The 17,070-nt window shown below is 44.6% G+C and overlaps 1 protein-coding gene across 2 annotated transcripts in view; it reads right to left on the minus strand.

Annotated features, from left to right (window-relative positions):
- MED1 (mediator complex subunit 1) overlaps positions 1-17,070 on the minus strand; it is a 555,355-nt gene that overhangs the window by 416,503 nt on the left and 121,782 nt on the right. For both annotated transcript variants that reach the window (XM_085606628.1, XM_085606627.1), the window contains exon 2: positions 5,417-5,517. In XM_085606628.1, the coding sequence (XP_085462754.1) occupies positions 5,417-5,517 (101 nt within the window). The remainder of the gene's footprint in view (positions 1-5,416; positions 5,518-17,070) is intronic.

Genomic DNA, 17,070 nt, shown 5'->3' on the forward strand with positions numbered 1-17,070 from the left:
CACAAAGGGGTGATTCTGTTAAGGTATCATTCTGAACCTCAGCGCCTCACCCGTTAGAAGAGTTTGTCTTCAGACATTTCTTTGGTCCACAGACACGGGGAGAGGGGTAAAGGGTAGGGAAGTGTTGTTGTATTGCTTTGCATGCAATGCAGCATCGTTTGGTCGACAAAGGAGATCTGAGAGGATGGGAACTAACTGGTAGGATTTATCGAAGATGAGGCTCCTGCCTGTGCCATCTTCCCTGGTGGCCCAGTGGGAGATCTTTGCTCTTATGCTGGTCCGCTCGGCCAGCTTTTTCTATTGACTTTTATTGTTTTTATTCTTTTTTTTATGCTTTGTTCTGTCCTGGTCTCGTTTTTTGACTTGTGTCCTAGTTTCATTTTTTGCCTTGTTGTGTCCCTCTTGCCGTTTTCCCGCCCTTCCTCCCCCGCCGGTTCCCGCCGCCCAGCGGCATTTCCCTCCCTGTTCCCTAATTGAGGGCGCCCGCTTCGCAACAGGTTGAGCAGGACCTCTGACCTCCTGGTCAGTGAACCCTGCACTCCCCTCACGCAGCTTCATCTCTGCGCCGCTGCCCCCAGCCCCCAGCCCCTCTCTGGTAGGTTTTCGAGGCCCTCCTCCACCTGCAGGCTCCTGCCTGCACCTCATCCCTGGTGGTCCAGTGGATGTGCCTTGCTCCTAAGCTGGTCCGCTCAGACAGTCTTTTCTGTTTTCTGCCTCGGTCTGTCTTTTTCTGTTTATTGTGCCTATCTGTTGCCTTTTCTTCTTTTTTTGTGCCTTGTTGTGTTCCTCTCACCATTTTCCTGCCGCTGCAGCCCCCGTGGCCCCTCCCTCGTGGCCAGTTCCCACCTCCCAGCTGCATTTCCCCCTCCTATTTAATGGTGGCTGCTGCATGGCCGCGCTGCTAGTGCGCCAAAGGCAAGCCCGACTGCAACCAGCGCCAGGGACCCTGGTTCTCCGACTGCCCACCGCTACAACTCAGCTGCCCTCCATCCACTCAACCCCGGAAGGAACAACAACTGCCAGCTGTCTACGCCGAACACCACACATGGCTGGTTCTCTTGCCGACACTGCTGAAAAACCTTCACCAACCTCCGCACTCCCACGGCCACCGCCCTCCCACCAGACACCAGCGCACTTGAACCCCTGAGGTGCATCCTCCTCAATGTACGCTCCCTGCACAAACATGCAGTAGAGATCTGGGGCCTCCTCGACACCCTCAGGTCAGACACTGCCTCCGCAGCCGACATCGATACCGCCTTCCCCGACGGATACAAGATCCAGAGGAAGGACCATTCCAACCACCCGGGAGGAGGACTCGCCATTGCGCACAAGAAATCCCTCCTACTCACCACTTCCAGCACTAACCTCTCCTTGTCCCCAATGGAACACCTCCATTTACAGATCTAGATAAAGCCCAGAATGACGCTAAGCAGTACCCTCACCTACAGACCACCCAGACCATGAACCGCGTTCACCACAACCATCACCGACCTCATTGCACCCCACACCATCACCTCAATGGACTACATACTGCTCAGAGACTTTAACTTCCACCTTGACAACCTTAGCAACCCCAACTCCACTGTCCTCCTGAACAACCTCGCCACATCAGACAAACAGCTTGTCACCACCTCTACCCACAAGGCAGGACACTCCCTCGACCCCATCTTCGCAGGAGGGAACAAGATCCACTTCAGCCACACTGCGCAACCCCCTTGGACAGACCACCACTGCGTACACTTCTTCGATAAAGCCACTACTCACAAAACTACACTTCACCCTCCGTGAAGGAACTGGAGCAATATCACCGAGGAGCACCTCAACTCCACCTTCAACCACAATCCTCCTCCCACCATGACCAACGTCAACTCTACAGCCCACAAACTACACAGATGGATGACCAAATGCGCAGACAAGCTAGCCCCCCAGCAACTCTGACAGACAGCGCCCCAATAACTCAGACGCACCTGCAGACGTCTCCAGAAACAGCGAAACCACAGAAGATTGGACCACCTACACGAACGCCATGACAGAATGCCACCAACACATCAGATCCACCAAAAGGACCTTCATCCAGAACAAAATCCTCACCAACTCCAGCAACTCAAAGGAACTATTCAGCATCTTTGAGGAATTCAGCAAACCCCCCAGCGAAGCCTTGGACATCCCACCTTGCCAGGACCTATGCAACAAACTCGGCTCCTACTTCCATCTCAAAATCTAATCCCTCTTCGACAACTTCAACGAACAGACTCCAAACACCAGACACCGAAACCAAACCTACCTCCAGCAACACCAGCCAGTCTACCATCTCCGCCTGGATCTTGGTCACCACCGAAGACACCACCACAAACACGAAGAGCATTCACTAAGTAGCCCCCCCATTGACCCCAGCCTGCCGCACATCTTCCACAGAACCGCCGCCATAGCACCCGAGCTACGATGCAACATCAACGCCAACTTCGAATTCGGCACATTCCTCGATGACTGGAAACCGGCAGAAGTCAAGCCCATTCTCAAGAAGCCCTCTGCAGACCCTACGGACCTCAAAAATGACAGACCCATCTCTCTCCTCCCCTTCACGACTAAAGTCACGAGAAGATCGTCAACATCCAGCTAATGAACTTCATCGAAGAAAAACTCCATTCTCAACTCTTCCCAATCTGGATTCACAGACATCATCCGCACTCTCCTCGACCAGGGCCACACAGCAGCCCTCATCCTACTAGACCTCTCTGCAGCCTTCGACACAGTCTCTCACCGCCAGACTCCACGACACCAGCATACATGGAACTGCCCTCGACTGGATCTGCTCTTTCCTCACTGGTTGAATCCAAAGAATCAGACTTGCGCCTTTCCTCTCTGAACCCACATAGATCAACTGCGGAGTACCACAAGGATCATCGCTCAGCCCCACGCTCTTCAACATCTACATGGCCCCCCTCGCCACCTTCGTCAGACAGCATGGCCTCAGCATAGTCTGCTACCCTGATGACAACCAGCTCATCCTCTTTCTCACGAAGGAACCCAACACCACCAGACTCAGCTTCCAGGAAGGAAAAAAAGACATTGCATCCTGGATGAGCAGCAGCTGTCTGAAGCTCAACTCAGAGAAGACAGAAGTCCTGGTCCTCAGACCCACCCCCTCGACATGGAACAACACCTGGTGGCCCACCGCCCTCAGCAACCCCCACGGACCACGCCCGAAACCTCGGCATCATACTCGACTCCTCCCTCACCATGACCCGACAGATCAATACCGTCTCCTCCACATGCTTCAACACCCTCTGCATCCTTCGCAAGACCTTCAAGTGGATACCCCCCGAATCCAAAAAGACCATCACCCACGCACTCATAACAAGCAGATTGGACTACGGAAACCCCCTCTACGCGGGAATCAACAAATCCCTGCTCCACAAACTCTAGACATCCAGAACACCGCTGCAAGATTCATCCTCAGCATCCCATGACATGAACACATCACCCAGCACCTTCGAGACCTCCATTGGCTCCCCATTGAGAAGAGAGTAACCTTCAAGCTACTCACTCACACCTACAAATCCCTCCACAATTCCGGACCCAAATACCTGAATGAAAGAGTCTCCTTCCACGTACCCAAGAGAGACCTCTGCTCCGCTGATCTTGCCCTCGCCAAAACCCTGCACATCCGCGGAGCCAGAGTGGGTGCAAGAGCCTACTTCTACATCACAGCAAAGACCTGGAATGAGCTCCCGCTCAACATCAGATGTTCCCCTACTCTGCACACCTTCAGGAAGAGCCTCCAGACGTGGCTGTAGATTACTACTGTGTGTCCTGCTATTTTAGCTACCCCTTCCTTAGAGACTAGATTTGCATGCTTTTTGAGGAAGTGGAGGAATAAGTTGATGATGTTCACTATGCCATTTATGAAAGAGGAATCTGGTGCATTGATTTCAGAGATTTTTGTGTGTAAGGAGGGGGTGGAGGTGGGGCAAAACAAGTTTTAAGAGCTACTGGAGTTTGGATCCACAAACACATGCCAAAAAATGTGCTGTAATTTTCAAGGCTTCAATCTCAATAAAGAAAGGTTGTGAGGTTGAGCATCTGTTGCTGCAATCCTTGTGTAACCTGAAGGTCACAGTTTCCAATGCGTATCATATAGCTTTGTTGCTATTGCTCCTTCTACTCCAATGTGTAACTTGAATGTTTTATGTTCCAATGACAGTCTGAGGTCATGTTCATGCATCTGCTTCAGAGATGTGTGTGTAGGCTGAGGAGTACAGTTTCCTATACTATTGAGACAGGTATCTTAATGTTATGCATCTCGCGCAGAGACAGTGAGTAGCGCTCAAGTGGCCAGTTCAATTCATCTCATAAGGTTAGTTTTCTGACAGCAGAAAGGTGTATGTAATAGGCAGGCTCGTATCCCCATCAATGTAAAACAGATATAATTGCTAATGTCTATGCATGACCTATTTTCCTCTGCCAAGCACTGGCTGTCTTCTTTGTAGGATAGCTCATATATTGTATAGGTGATTGCTACAAAGATACACTCGTAACTGAAAGCCAAAAAGTTCCATATTCACCATCTTGCGCTTAATCGGTCTCAGGATAACATGCGGATCCCAGTCATTCATCCCTGAGGGACCAACACGGCCGTTCAACTCTTAAGGTTCGCAGGATGAACATATTTAAACATGGTGACACTAACTGTTGTTTTATTAAATGAAAGAGCTGAGAGAGAGGCTCTAAACAACTGAACATGAGCCAAAATATTATCAGAGCAGGTAGTCAGTGGTTGGTTTTAACATCTGCCAGGTTTATCTGCAATGTCTGTTTGACACTCATGAGCATGGTTAGAATGTGTGTATCACTGCTTTTGAGCAATACCCTTGAAAAGGTGCAGGACATGAGTTCATAGCTAGGGTACGGCTGATTCCCGCTGGCCGGTGTATGGGAAGTGGAAGGCAGAAGCGGTGAACCGGCTTGGCAGGAAACTGGGCACACACTAGTTTCACATTGATATTTCTTTAGAGCTTGAGCCAGTCACTACCGGCTCATTTAAAGCACTGCATAATATGGCACTGACCACGTCTCACTTGCCATTTTGGTCTCGGAGAAAGAAATGTCACGAACGTAAAGACCATACAAGTGAAGCACCCAAGAGTTAGAATAGCACTCTAAAGATTGTTTTTTGATCGACTTGGAGCAAAAGCCTCTCATGTACACACCCTCAAGTAATTAAATGGCACATAACTGAAACACAACCACAGTCTAAATACAACTACAACAACATCCCTCTCAAGAATTTACATCCTTAGTTGAAGAACATAAAAGCATAATCCGACTATCACTCCTAATTTGACATTTGGATGAATCATATTGGGCCAAGAAACTAATTTTTCCAGACATATCTAGTAGACGTTAAGTTCCTCACCAAACAATGGCGAACAAGCTTCATTGTTTCCAGCCATGGTTTCTGTTCATATTTCAAATGGAGTTTTTCTAATAGATTATCAGCCGACACCTTCGTTGAGTCTGGAAAGGAAGGAGAAACATTTAAGGGACAATTTCTGAAACCTGTCCTTATCAAATAAAACAGTTAACAACCGCCAGATACCGATGTACTTCCTTGAAACCACTGCAGTTGATGGGTCATAAATTTAAAAGTGATTTTTCTTAAATTTAGATATGCTGCAGAGAAAGAGCCACTGGAAGTTAACACAGTTGTGCAGTTCATTGGCTACGGCAATAAATGACACTCTGCAATAGCATGGCTTTCCATACTGGAGAAGGAAGCAAGCATCTCCCACCAAAGCCTTGAGTACAGATTTTCCTAATAGTAAAGTTCAATCCTGATTTTGACGAGGTAGAAGCGAATATTACACTTAAAATTGCGCTCTTTAATAAAGGTGCAAAAAAAAAAAAACACTTCGCCTCCCAGAAACTTTGTGTTCAAAATATTTTGTAGAATTTTACAATAAACTAAGACAATACACCGTATTAAGTACCCACAAAAGTCTTTCGATCAAGAAAACAACAATATCATTACTAAAATATAAAACAGATACAATATAATATGAAGAATAATAAATTAAAAAGGTAGAAGAAAAACATACTATCATCACTGTAGAAAAAATCTTGACAGAGCTACTCATAATTACCATACACTTGTTACAATTCAAGAAATAAGTAAAATTAGAAGGAAAAAATAAAACACAAATTATAAATATGAAGTTATATGATTATCAATCGGCTTCCAAAATGAATGATAAAGACTTTTATGAACAATACCAGATAGTAAAAGTTATCAATGACCACCAAGTATGAAAAGATAATAAGGGCACATCTTTTCAACATGCAGTGATTAATTTTAAAGCTGCTGACAATTAAAAGTCTAAACGTTTGTGTAAAGTTCACATAAATGTAACACACATGTTGAGCTTAGTGAAGAGGTTTAATCGATAACACCTCAGCCATCAGTCTAAGAAGCCAACTGACCGCTCAGGAACTCGCTTCCACAAACAGCGTTCTACATTCTTTAGAATGTACATCATGTCATGAGAAGGAAGAAGACATCACACATCTCCCTTCTATTATCAAGAAAATGACAAATTAAATAGATGTTAAAAATACAAAACTATCTTAAACACAAAGTAGTTACAGAATAACTTAGCTAACAAAGTCTTTTAAGTGTGATGGAAAAATAGACCTCCGTCCACTCCTCCTTGGTACATTGCACAGATTAGAATGATTGACATCAGTATTATGTTATGTTATGTTAACCGGATTTGTATAGCGCACAGCTGCCCCAGCAAAGGGGCGTCCCGGCGCTGCTTGACAAGAGACCGATACATAACAATTCAAAGAAAAACCAGAACAAACCTAAGCACCCAAAGAGAACAAATAGGTCTTAACGGCTTTCCTGAAAGTCAGAAGATCATCAATGGCGCGAATGTGGGCAGGAAGTGAGTTCCACAGCTTGGCAGCAAGCACACTAAAAGAGCGGCCACCGGCTCTAGCCCTTTTAAAGCGTGGAACTATGACCAGATGTGAGCCTGAAGACCTAAGAGACAGCGATGGTACATAGGATGAAATGAGGTGTTCCAAAATCTGAGGAGAAGAATGTTTCAAAATTTTAAACGAGAGGCAAAGAGACTTAAACTTAATCCTCTGGGAAACAGGGAGCCAGTGAAGACCAGAAATAGCTCTCTTTGCCGAACAAAATCTAGGCAGGCCAACCAGGGCCCTAGCAGCAGCATTTTGAACTCGTTGGAGTCTGCAAAGTTCGGTCTGATTGGCTCCGAGCAAAAGGGAGCTTGCATTATCCAACCGAGACAAAATAGTAGCTTGTACAATAAGCTGTCTGGTTGGAGCATCAAAGAATTTGAGGATAGGTCTAAGCCTACGAAGAATCCCAAAGCAGGTGGTGGCAGTTTTCTTAGTATGGAAAACAAAACTAAGTTTAGAGTCTAGCCAAAATCCGAGATTCTTCACCTCGGTAACAAGAAGAGGGGTAGGACCTATTTCGGATGGCCACCAGCGGTCTCCCCAGGCTTGGTTCTGATTGCCAACAATCAGCACTTCAGTTTTTTTTGCATTTAATTGCAAGCAGTTGTCTGTCAGCCAGCATGCCACTGATCTGATTCCCTCACAGAACTTGGTGGTCTCTAGGTCAGATGCCCCACTAATCGCAACCGCTAGCTGCGTGTCATCGGCATAGGACACCATAGTCAGATTACAACGCTGGATGACCGCAGCCAGCGGCTGGACATAGATATTAAAAAGTGTGGGGCTAAGAGCTGACCCCTGTGGGACACCTCGTGTGATGGAATGAGGCTCAGACTGGTAAGGAGGGGTTACAACCCTAAACGTCCGACCAGATAAAAACGATCAAAACCAGTCAAGTGCCACGTGATCGACACCAGCCTCAACCAAACGCTGTAATAGAATTGCGTGGGAGACGGTGTCGAACGCGGCACTAAGATCTAAAAGTACTAGAGCCGCCGTTTGACCAGAGTCCACCAGAGTTCGCAGATATTCAACCATAGAGAGAAGCGCGGTCTCAGTGCTATGGCCGGGCCGAAAGCCATTCTGCGAAGGATCTAAAATATTGGCAGAATGGATATGATTACAGAGGATGGTATTAACATAGGCCTCAGTCAATTTTGCCACCCAAGGGAGGAGAGAGATGGGGCGATAGTTCTCAAACTTAGAAGGATCAAGAGCAGGTTTTTTTATTACAATTACTATTGTATATTTTTCCTTGAGATGACTTGATAAGTACAACACGATTTAAATTCGAAATTCTTCCATCTCGTAACTTCACAGCATTATTGAAACATTTAACAACTTGTAAAGGCTTAGTATATTTAGACCAAGACATTGTTCCTACTGGTGCCTTAACTCTAACAACATCTCCTACCTTAACATGAAACATCTTAACATTCTTCCTCTTGTCGTAATAGATTTTGTTTTTCCCTTGTAATCTTTTCTCTCTCTCTCGCCAAGTGCCAATTCTGTTATCTTTGATACCTTTTCCCCAAGTCATCCAACCTGGGCTTAATTTCGTGTTTGGTGTCCTCCCTTTAAACAGTTCAAAAGGTGATTTACCAGTAGAAGTGTGAGGAGAGAATCTATGAGCTAAAATACACTTCTGCAATTCCTCCTTCCAACACAATGAGTTTACTCTTGACAACGGAATATTTTCCTTTATTACTCTGTTGAACCTCTCAACCGTGCCATTCGTTTCTGGATGATAAACTGAGCATTTCTTATGCCTAATACCACAAGACTCCAAAAACATCTCCATTTGCTTTGAACAAAATTGTGGACCATTGTCCGTCAAAAAACTTGTTGGAAAACCTTCCCTTCTGAAAATTTCTTTCAAAAATGAAATTATACTGCTTGAAGTCACTTCAGACACACTTAATACTTCTACCCACCTAGAGTACAAATCAATCAGAACTAAAAAATAAGGCGTGGTGTGCTCCCCAGTGAGTGGACCCACAATATCCATTGGAACCTCCTCCCAAGGAGCATTAGGTAAAGTTCGACAAACCATGGGTAAAGTTCTTGGAGACAGAACTTTATCACTAACTTTACATAAAAGACATCCTCTCACCTCACGTTCAACTTCCAAATCCATGCCTGGCCACCAAAAACTATATCTTAACCTCTCCTTGGTTTTTACTATGCCAAGATGACCTATGTGAGCCTCCTCTATCAACCTCTTTCTCAAAGACTTAGGCGAAATTAACTTATCACCTCTCAAAAGAACACCATTATCCACCGACAATTCATTAGCAACCATACGCCAGACTTTATCTAACGACTTGTCACCAGCATTCCCTGACTGACATGTCAATAACTCCCATTAACTCAGAGTCACTCTTTAATTCCTCTTTCCACTCTTCTTTACTCACAGTACCACTAGTTATTTCACACACTCTTATTTTACCATCAAATTCTTCTTCACAAATTAGATCTTCATCAGTTAAACCAACCAAACGAGATAAACAATCCGCCGTTATGTTCTCCACCCCTGGAAGATGTTCAACCACAAAATCAAAATCCTGCACGCCAATTACCCATCTTATCCTAGAAGAGATAAAATCCAAACCTTTCTTTTCAAACACCTCCTTTAAAGGTTTATGATCTGTACAGACCTTGAAACTAGTCCCCCAAATAAAATTCCTAAATTTATTCAGAGTCCAGTAAATAGCTAACGCCTCTTTCTCAATAACGGAATAGTTAATTTCCGCATCTCTCAAACTCCTAGATGCACAAGCAATTAACTGTTCTTTTCCATCTCTAATTTGTTTAAGAATTGCTCCCAATCCTTTCGAACTAGCATCAGTTACCACTATTGTCTCTTCACCTGGCAGAAAAGCTTGTAGTTTTGGTGCATCTTTCAAATTCGTTTTTAATTCCTCAAATTCCTTCTGGCATTCATCTGACCAAATAAATTCCTTATTCTTTATCAGCAACTCCCTCATCGAAAATGACTTGCTTGAGAGGTTATTAATGAATTTTCCATAATACTCCACCATCCCTAAAAAAGAAACGAATTCTTCTTTATTTATCGGAGCACCCAAATTTACAATGATATCGACCAACTCTTTTTTAGGTACCACACCCATTGAAGTAATACAATGACCTAGATAGTTTACCTCATTTACCGAAAATTTACATTTCTCATATTTCAACGTAAGGCCTGCACTCTCTAATCTCTTCAAAACACGTTCCAGTCTGACCTCATGATCTTTTTGATTCGCACCAAAAATTAACAAATCATCTTGGTAACACTTTACCCCTTTTATTCCTTTTAGGATAGAAGACATTATTCTCTGGAAAACAGAGGCTGCACTCACCAAACCAAAAGGCATTCTCTTATATTTGAACGCACCCATGGGAGTGATAAAAGATGTTAAAATCTGTGAATTTTCAGTTAGCTCAATTTGGTGATACGCTTGCGTAAGATCTGATGTCGTGAACACTTGAGCACCATCTAGAGTAGACATAATTTCATCTATATTGGGTAAAGGAAATTTATCCACAACCACTTCTTTATTCAGTGAGCGAAGTTCAATGCAAAGCCTAATCTCACCATTAGGCTTGTTGGCAACGACTACCGGTGCCAACCACTCAGATGCTTCTACTTGAGTGATTATTCCCTGGTTTATCAACTTATCCAATTCCTGTTCCACTTTTCCTTGTAATGCTAAAGGAATTCTTCTTACTTTAGCTATAGAAGGTTGTGCTCCACCTTTAAGTTTAATGTCATGTTTATAGCCTCTCAAACACCCTAACTTGTCCTGAAATAATTTTGGATTTTTTTTTTCCCACATCAATCTTTTCACCTGCTTCTAATTCCTGAATCTGAACCGGTGGTTCTGCATTTGGGTTCAGCGTGACACCTAACAAACGTTGATGTGGCCAGCTTAATAAATCCTCTCCTTCGTTTGCTACATAGACTTTACCTAAAATCAAATTATTTTCCATCTCAATGGTAGCATTAAAATAACCAAGCATTTTTACGGGCTGGCCCCCATAACCACCCGGACTCACATCCATTCTGTGTAGAGAATTTTTCACTTGAAACCACTTATAGAAAATTACTTTACCAAAAATGGTCAAATGCGAACATGAATCTAATTTCATCTCCAAATCAACTCCATCAATTTTTACTTTACCCACAGGATGTTGATCTGAAACATTTTTGTTAACTTGACAAATTACCTCCTTTACCACTTTATTTTGAACTTTCTTTTGCTTAGTTTTACAGAACTTCATAAAATGACCTTTTTTCCCCAAGTATGACAACTTACATTCATCGCTGGACACTTTTTAAAATTTGCTTTATGACCAGTCATGCCACACCGAATACACACAACCAAAGTATCCGCACCTTCTTCTTTCTTTTCCTCACTTAAAGAAACAGAAGATTTATCTTCCTTCACCAGACACACATCTTTCTGTACATCCTCCGTAGAATTATCTACTTTAGTTTTCTCATTTTTCAACTCCATTACACATTTTAACATGTGCTCTACTCTTTTAGCAATAGAGATTACTTCTTCTAAAGCTGGCTCATCCTTAAGCCACAACTCTTCCCTTATTTTCTCTTCTCTACATTTTAAAACAAGTTGATCTCTTATTCGTTCTTCATTCAACCCCCCAAACTTACAAGTTGAAGCAAGCTTCCTTAATGCAGTTACAAAATCTTCCACAGATTCATCCTTGCCTTGAGCCCTTAAACCAAAATGATATTTTTCCATAATGGTGCTAGTTCTGGGTAAATAGTGCTTATCCAATTGTAAAATGCAAATCTCGTATTCATTTAAACCCCTCTGTTCTTCATTTGTTAAATCTGGTAAGTTCTCCAATACTTCCTGTCCTTCCCCACCCAAACAATGCAAAAGTAAGGAGTGTTGCCTTTCCGCACTTAAATTTGTCCCACAAACCCTTGCATAGTGCGCAAATATTTTCTTCCACTTACTCCACTTCACCAATGGTTCACCTGGACTTGGTAGAAAAAACGTCGGTGGAGTTACGTTTTGCATATTGAATGAATTAATTAAAACTATTAAACCCCACTGTGTTCTGAATATTATATATAACACAATCCTACATAGACCTCAATGTAACACTAGTCTCACATGTACTGTTACACCCTTTTTTTTTTTTTTTTTTTAAATACTGGTTATTTTGCCCCCAACACAAATGTGTCCTCTTATAAATATATCTATATTACATTCATATAAATATAATTATAAGTTAAACAACAAGCAAAATTACAAATTCACTTTTCCTTTAAGATTGCCTTAAGAAGAAAACAGACTACAATTATACCGTTTTTAACTTTTTGTAAATATGCTCCTTTCCTTTCACAGTCAACCCTTGAACTGTCAATACTGACTTAGAGCTTCACACTCTTCATTTCACCCAATAACGTGACCAATAAACGTTAAAGCTTTGACGAATGTCTTTCTTTCCCTTCGTCTCCTTTTTTTTTTTTTAAATAAACGAGTCGTACTCCTTTAATAATTCCGACGCGCTGACACGTGATGAAATGACGCGTACAGATCACCGACTCCACACGCAGGATTCTACTGCGTCACCATTTGCCTCTTGCCTCCCAGCTGCACGGAACTCCTGACTCACGAACAACAGGAAAACGAAGCTCCTAACTCACAGACAACAGGAAACTCGACCTCCCTCGATTCAGCCTCGTCTTGTCCAACTCTCAGCTGATCCTTTTTCCTCGACAGATTAAGCCCCTCGTCGCACTTCAAAGGTAAGGTCTAACCCCTCATCACACTTCAAAGATATTTTTACTCCCTGCCGCCGGGGAAACTTTTATTGCGCTTCCCTTCTTTAAATTCAGCCGCTGGAAGGGATCATTTAATTTTTAACAAAACGCTTTGGCATCCATATGCGCATATACCGTTTTAAGGCCAACTGATTACTCCGGAAAGCCAAACCCATATAAGTTATTTTAAAATAACTACGTAAAGCTCTCCTCAATCAGGTTTGAATAAAACGTCAAAACGCTCCTTGCATGAAACAGTACCTTAAAAACCAATGTGCCAAACCGTTCTGCAAAGATCTGAAACTCAAACGGACAGAACAGCTCCTCCTCCGCCTTTCAATCCTCCACTGACTCGGTAAATCGCTACCGTTGATGTTGTGGTGTATTCTTCACTCCTCCTTAGGATCCCATAAATCGTCGCCAATGTACAGTTCACATAAATGTAACACAAATGTTGAGCTTAGTGAAGAGGTTTAATCGATAACACCTCAGCCATCAGTCTAAGACGCCAACTGACCGCTCAGGAACTCGCTTCCACAAACAGCGTTCTACATACTTTAGAATGTACATCATGTCATGAGAAGGAAGAAGACATCACAGTTTGCAGTTCAAGTCAGACAATATCGTAGAAAGAGCAACAGATTTGCAAATCAAAATATTTAATGAAAGCATTCCAGAGAAATTGAAATTTATTATAGTTTTTGACATGCCAAACTTCCCTCCAAAATTTAAGAGTTAAGAGGCCGATTACGATGGCGGGCGGAAGTGCATCTGCAGTGGTGGCCCAAATTGTCAATTTTTCCACTCCGGTAGCGGTTCTTGCGACTGCCATGTTACAATGGGCCAAGATATCCCATTTTCCGACCGCCTCTGTGTTTCTGGCTCTGCACGTTTTTACGTTACGCAAGGGTGCTGGCTGGAGCCAATAGAGCAAGACCGACATGCGGAATGACGTTCCGTCTGCCAACCAGATTATGATTTATCAAACAGCCCATCACACCGTGGCAGTAAAACCACCTCATTGCGGATGGCAGAAGCACAACAACGGAGAGGAAAAGTCTACCCAGAACAACTCCAGATGACCATAGCACCATGGATCCTGCTCTAGAAGCCTTTCCGCTGCTCTACTTGATGCACTACCAGCAGATAAGACGCCGCTGCGCCCTACAGCAGAGGTACGTCCAAAACATTTCTACGCATGCAACCCCTATACAACAAGAACTCCCAGCAAGCGTGCAGGTGGGGCCCAGTCTACGATGTTTTTGGCAACCTGCGAACAGCAATGTGCGAAGCTCCCTCAATGTACATGAGTGACACCCCCAGGGCACCTGAAGGGGGCCTCGTGCTGACTCCTCCTAGCACACTGTGCCCCACTCTCCCACCTACAAGCACCACTCACACAGCTCAGATCAGGCTCAAGGTGGCAGAATAGATTGGGGGTTGGGAGGCAATACACCGCAGACTGCAAAGTGAGGACGATGTGTGCCCCGCTGTGGCTTTCAATGGGCAACCAAGTAGGAGGACACCCTGGGCCTGCGATAGGCATGGCCAGTGTGGGCAGCTGCACAGGGCACCGTAGTCAGCCCTCCAACTTGGGACCCACAACAATGTGACAGTCAGACCATGGTATGAAAGGTGCCACCTTAGGAGGTCCCTCTACTCTGGCCTCAGTGCCATGGTATAGCAAGGGGAGCCAGAGGTGAGGGCCCCCCCCCCCCCATTACCAGTTCCAAGAACACACATTCCCCAGGTCTGTTTAGCAAATAAGTCTCCACCCCCATCCATGCAGATGCACAGCAGGATGGCAATTGCCCTGCTAGGTTGCTCCCCGGCAGGTCCAAATCTCTCAGTAAACAATCAACCCTCACAACTCCAGCCCTTGATGAGCTGTAAAGAGGTGCAAGTAGGTGCCACAGAGGGAGGGGCAGCAGTTACAGGAGCAGGGACATTTATTCAGATGCAAACAGCCCTGAATGTGTTACATGTGTGCATCTCAGAGGGTCCAAACCCCTTCACTTCCATCCCATGGCCACACAAATCACACAGGCTGCCCAGTTAATGTCACCTCAGCAACCTTGGCCCCCATCGCCATTGAAAATGATGGCAACAAGCCCGGCTGTGGCGGTCCTGTCACCGCGGCGTTGAATCTGCAGAACAACATTGTCCCCATTGTTGTACATGTACATCACACTCTCCTAGGCTACCAAGATCCACATACCATGCCACACCCCACCACATATCTAAAAGAGCCTCTAGTCATCCAAACATACCTGCAGCAAGAAGTCAAGTGTAGGCACAGTGACCATAATCACATGTCAATAGGATCAGAAACAAATGTATAGCAACAGGAGTGACGGATGAGGCAAGTGTCACTTCTACAGTAACAGACAGAACTGAATTCACCGCCATGAACTTGAACAGCACAAATCTTCACAGCAGTCACATCACTTCACACTCAGGCTGGGTAGCAGTGCTGCAGCAAACAGCTACACACATTTGATATCACCTACTGCTACACAACTCAGGCAAACATCTATGGCGGAACAAGACAAGAGGACTGTGCATGAAACCCATCTGTACTGTATTTCAGCAACCATGACTGAAATCAAGTAGGGTCCAATTGTACAGATCACATACTAAATCAGTGCTGAGAGCCACAATGCTTCTGGATACATTACAGTGTCACACCATGGAGTGGTGGGGAGGGTCAAACATTTGCATGGTATGCAGTGGCACATGTTTTGGCTGAAGTGGTGTATACAGGAGAATTGTACAGGTGAGGAGTGTACAGAGCAAAAAGCCTTAGTGGAGTATCTCACATTGTGTAGGCCTCAATGGTATGACTGTGAATGCTATGAATCAGACTAACAAATAGTGGAGCACATAAAGTGGAAAGAGACAGCAATGCATGTGAAAAGTCACATATCATGTTTGTTTCCTGGAGTAATTCAGCACAGTGAGAACAAAGGTAATCAAGAGCCAGGCCGGATCCCAAGACTCACAACACAGACATTGCAGTGACACTCTGCATACTCGCAAATGATGTGGAGAAGATGTAGGTGTACCCTAGGACTGTGAGATTACAATGACACACTGCACACTGCTCCGTCAACAATGCCAACATGTGCACAAACACTCCAGAAGGTGTCTGATCATGGAAACAAACTGGCACTCATCAACCGGATCATACATGTGTGAGAGGGGAATGCTCAAGGGCACATACACATGAACACTTCTGCCAAGGACAAGACACTCACACGGTCTGATGACTCCAGTGCGCACATGTACATCCATCCATGTGACTACGAAGCCATACCTAGCCACGATGACAACACACCTACACTGGTGTGTACACATCAAGATAGATCACACAGATATGTTGTACCCTATCCACCCCTCAAGTCTTCATGTAAATTGGAATAGCTGCTCTTGTTAGAGATCAAACAAATCTGACATTTGAAAAAGTAGAGCACAGCCAACATAATGAACAAGACCAGAGAAGACCATCACAGGCAGCCAGCTTGCCCCCCATCAATCCTCATATTCAAAAGTGAACATTAGTTGCCAGAACCTTTGGGAACACCTACAATATCAAATTAAGTACATGCCAATGGTACTGTTGACTTCAGAGCATGGAACCCATGATCACATACATTGTACTGCATCATGAGCAAGGCCAGCGACAATGCTAACAACATAAATATAATTTTTTATTATACAAACTCTATCAGCATTTAAAGTGCAAAACATTAAGGGCAAAACAAACTCAAGTACGCACGTGTGCTTTGAAATTTCACAGAGATGATTGAAACACAGTCCACCGCTGTGTGAATCTCCCCAGGATAGGGCCAGCAAATGGGCAGGTCAGGGACCGCTCAGGGAGGAATGGTGTGGGAAGGGGGGAGACTGCTATAAATTCGGGGAGAACTGGAACTGGGTGGAGGCTGACTGGGGTAGTCGGAGGACTGGACCTGGGAGGGGGAGAACTGGTTGAGGAAGAGGGATCCCTGGATGTGTGAGCCTGAGGGCTTGCTGGACCAGATGGAGTTGTCGCACATGGAGGAGGTCAAATGCAGTGGGGAGGCTCAGTGACTGATGTTGCATGTGGAGGGCTTCGCCTCAGTTGCTTGGGGATAAGATCGCCTCCAAGTGTCTTGGACCAAAGGATAGGTGAGGTGGCCACAACAGCTACCTTCTTCCCAGAAAGTGGAGCAAGTGCTTGTGGCTCCTTCTGTGAAAAACCTTTGGATCTGGTGGTACGTTTGTGGGTGGTTGGC

The sequence above is a fragment of the Triturus cristatus genome, chromosome 5_2, assembly GCF_964204655.1.
Source record: "Triturus cristatus chromosome 5_2, aTriCri1.1, whole genome shotgun sequence".
Classification (NCBI taxonomy): Eukaryota; Metazoa; Chordata; class Amphibia; order Caudata; family Salamandridae; genus Triturus; species Triturus cristatus.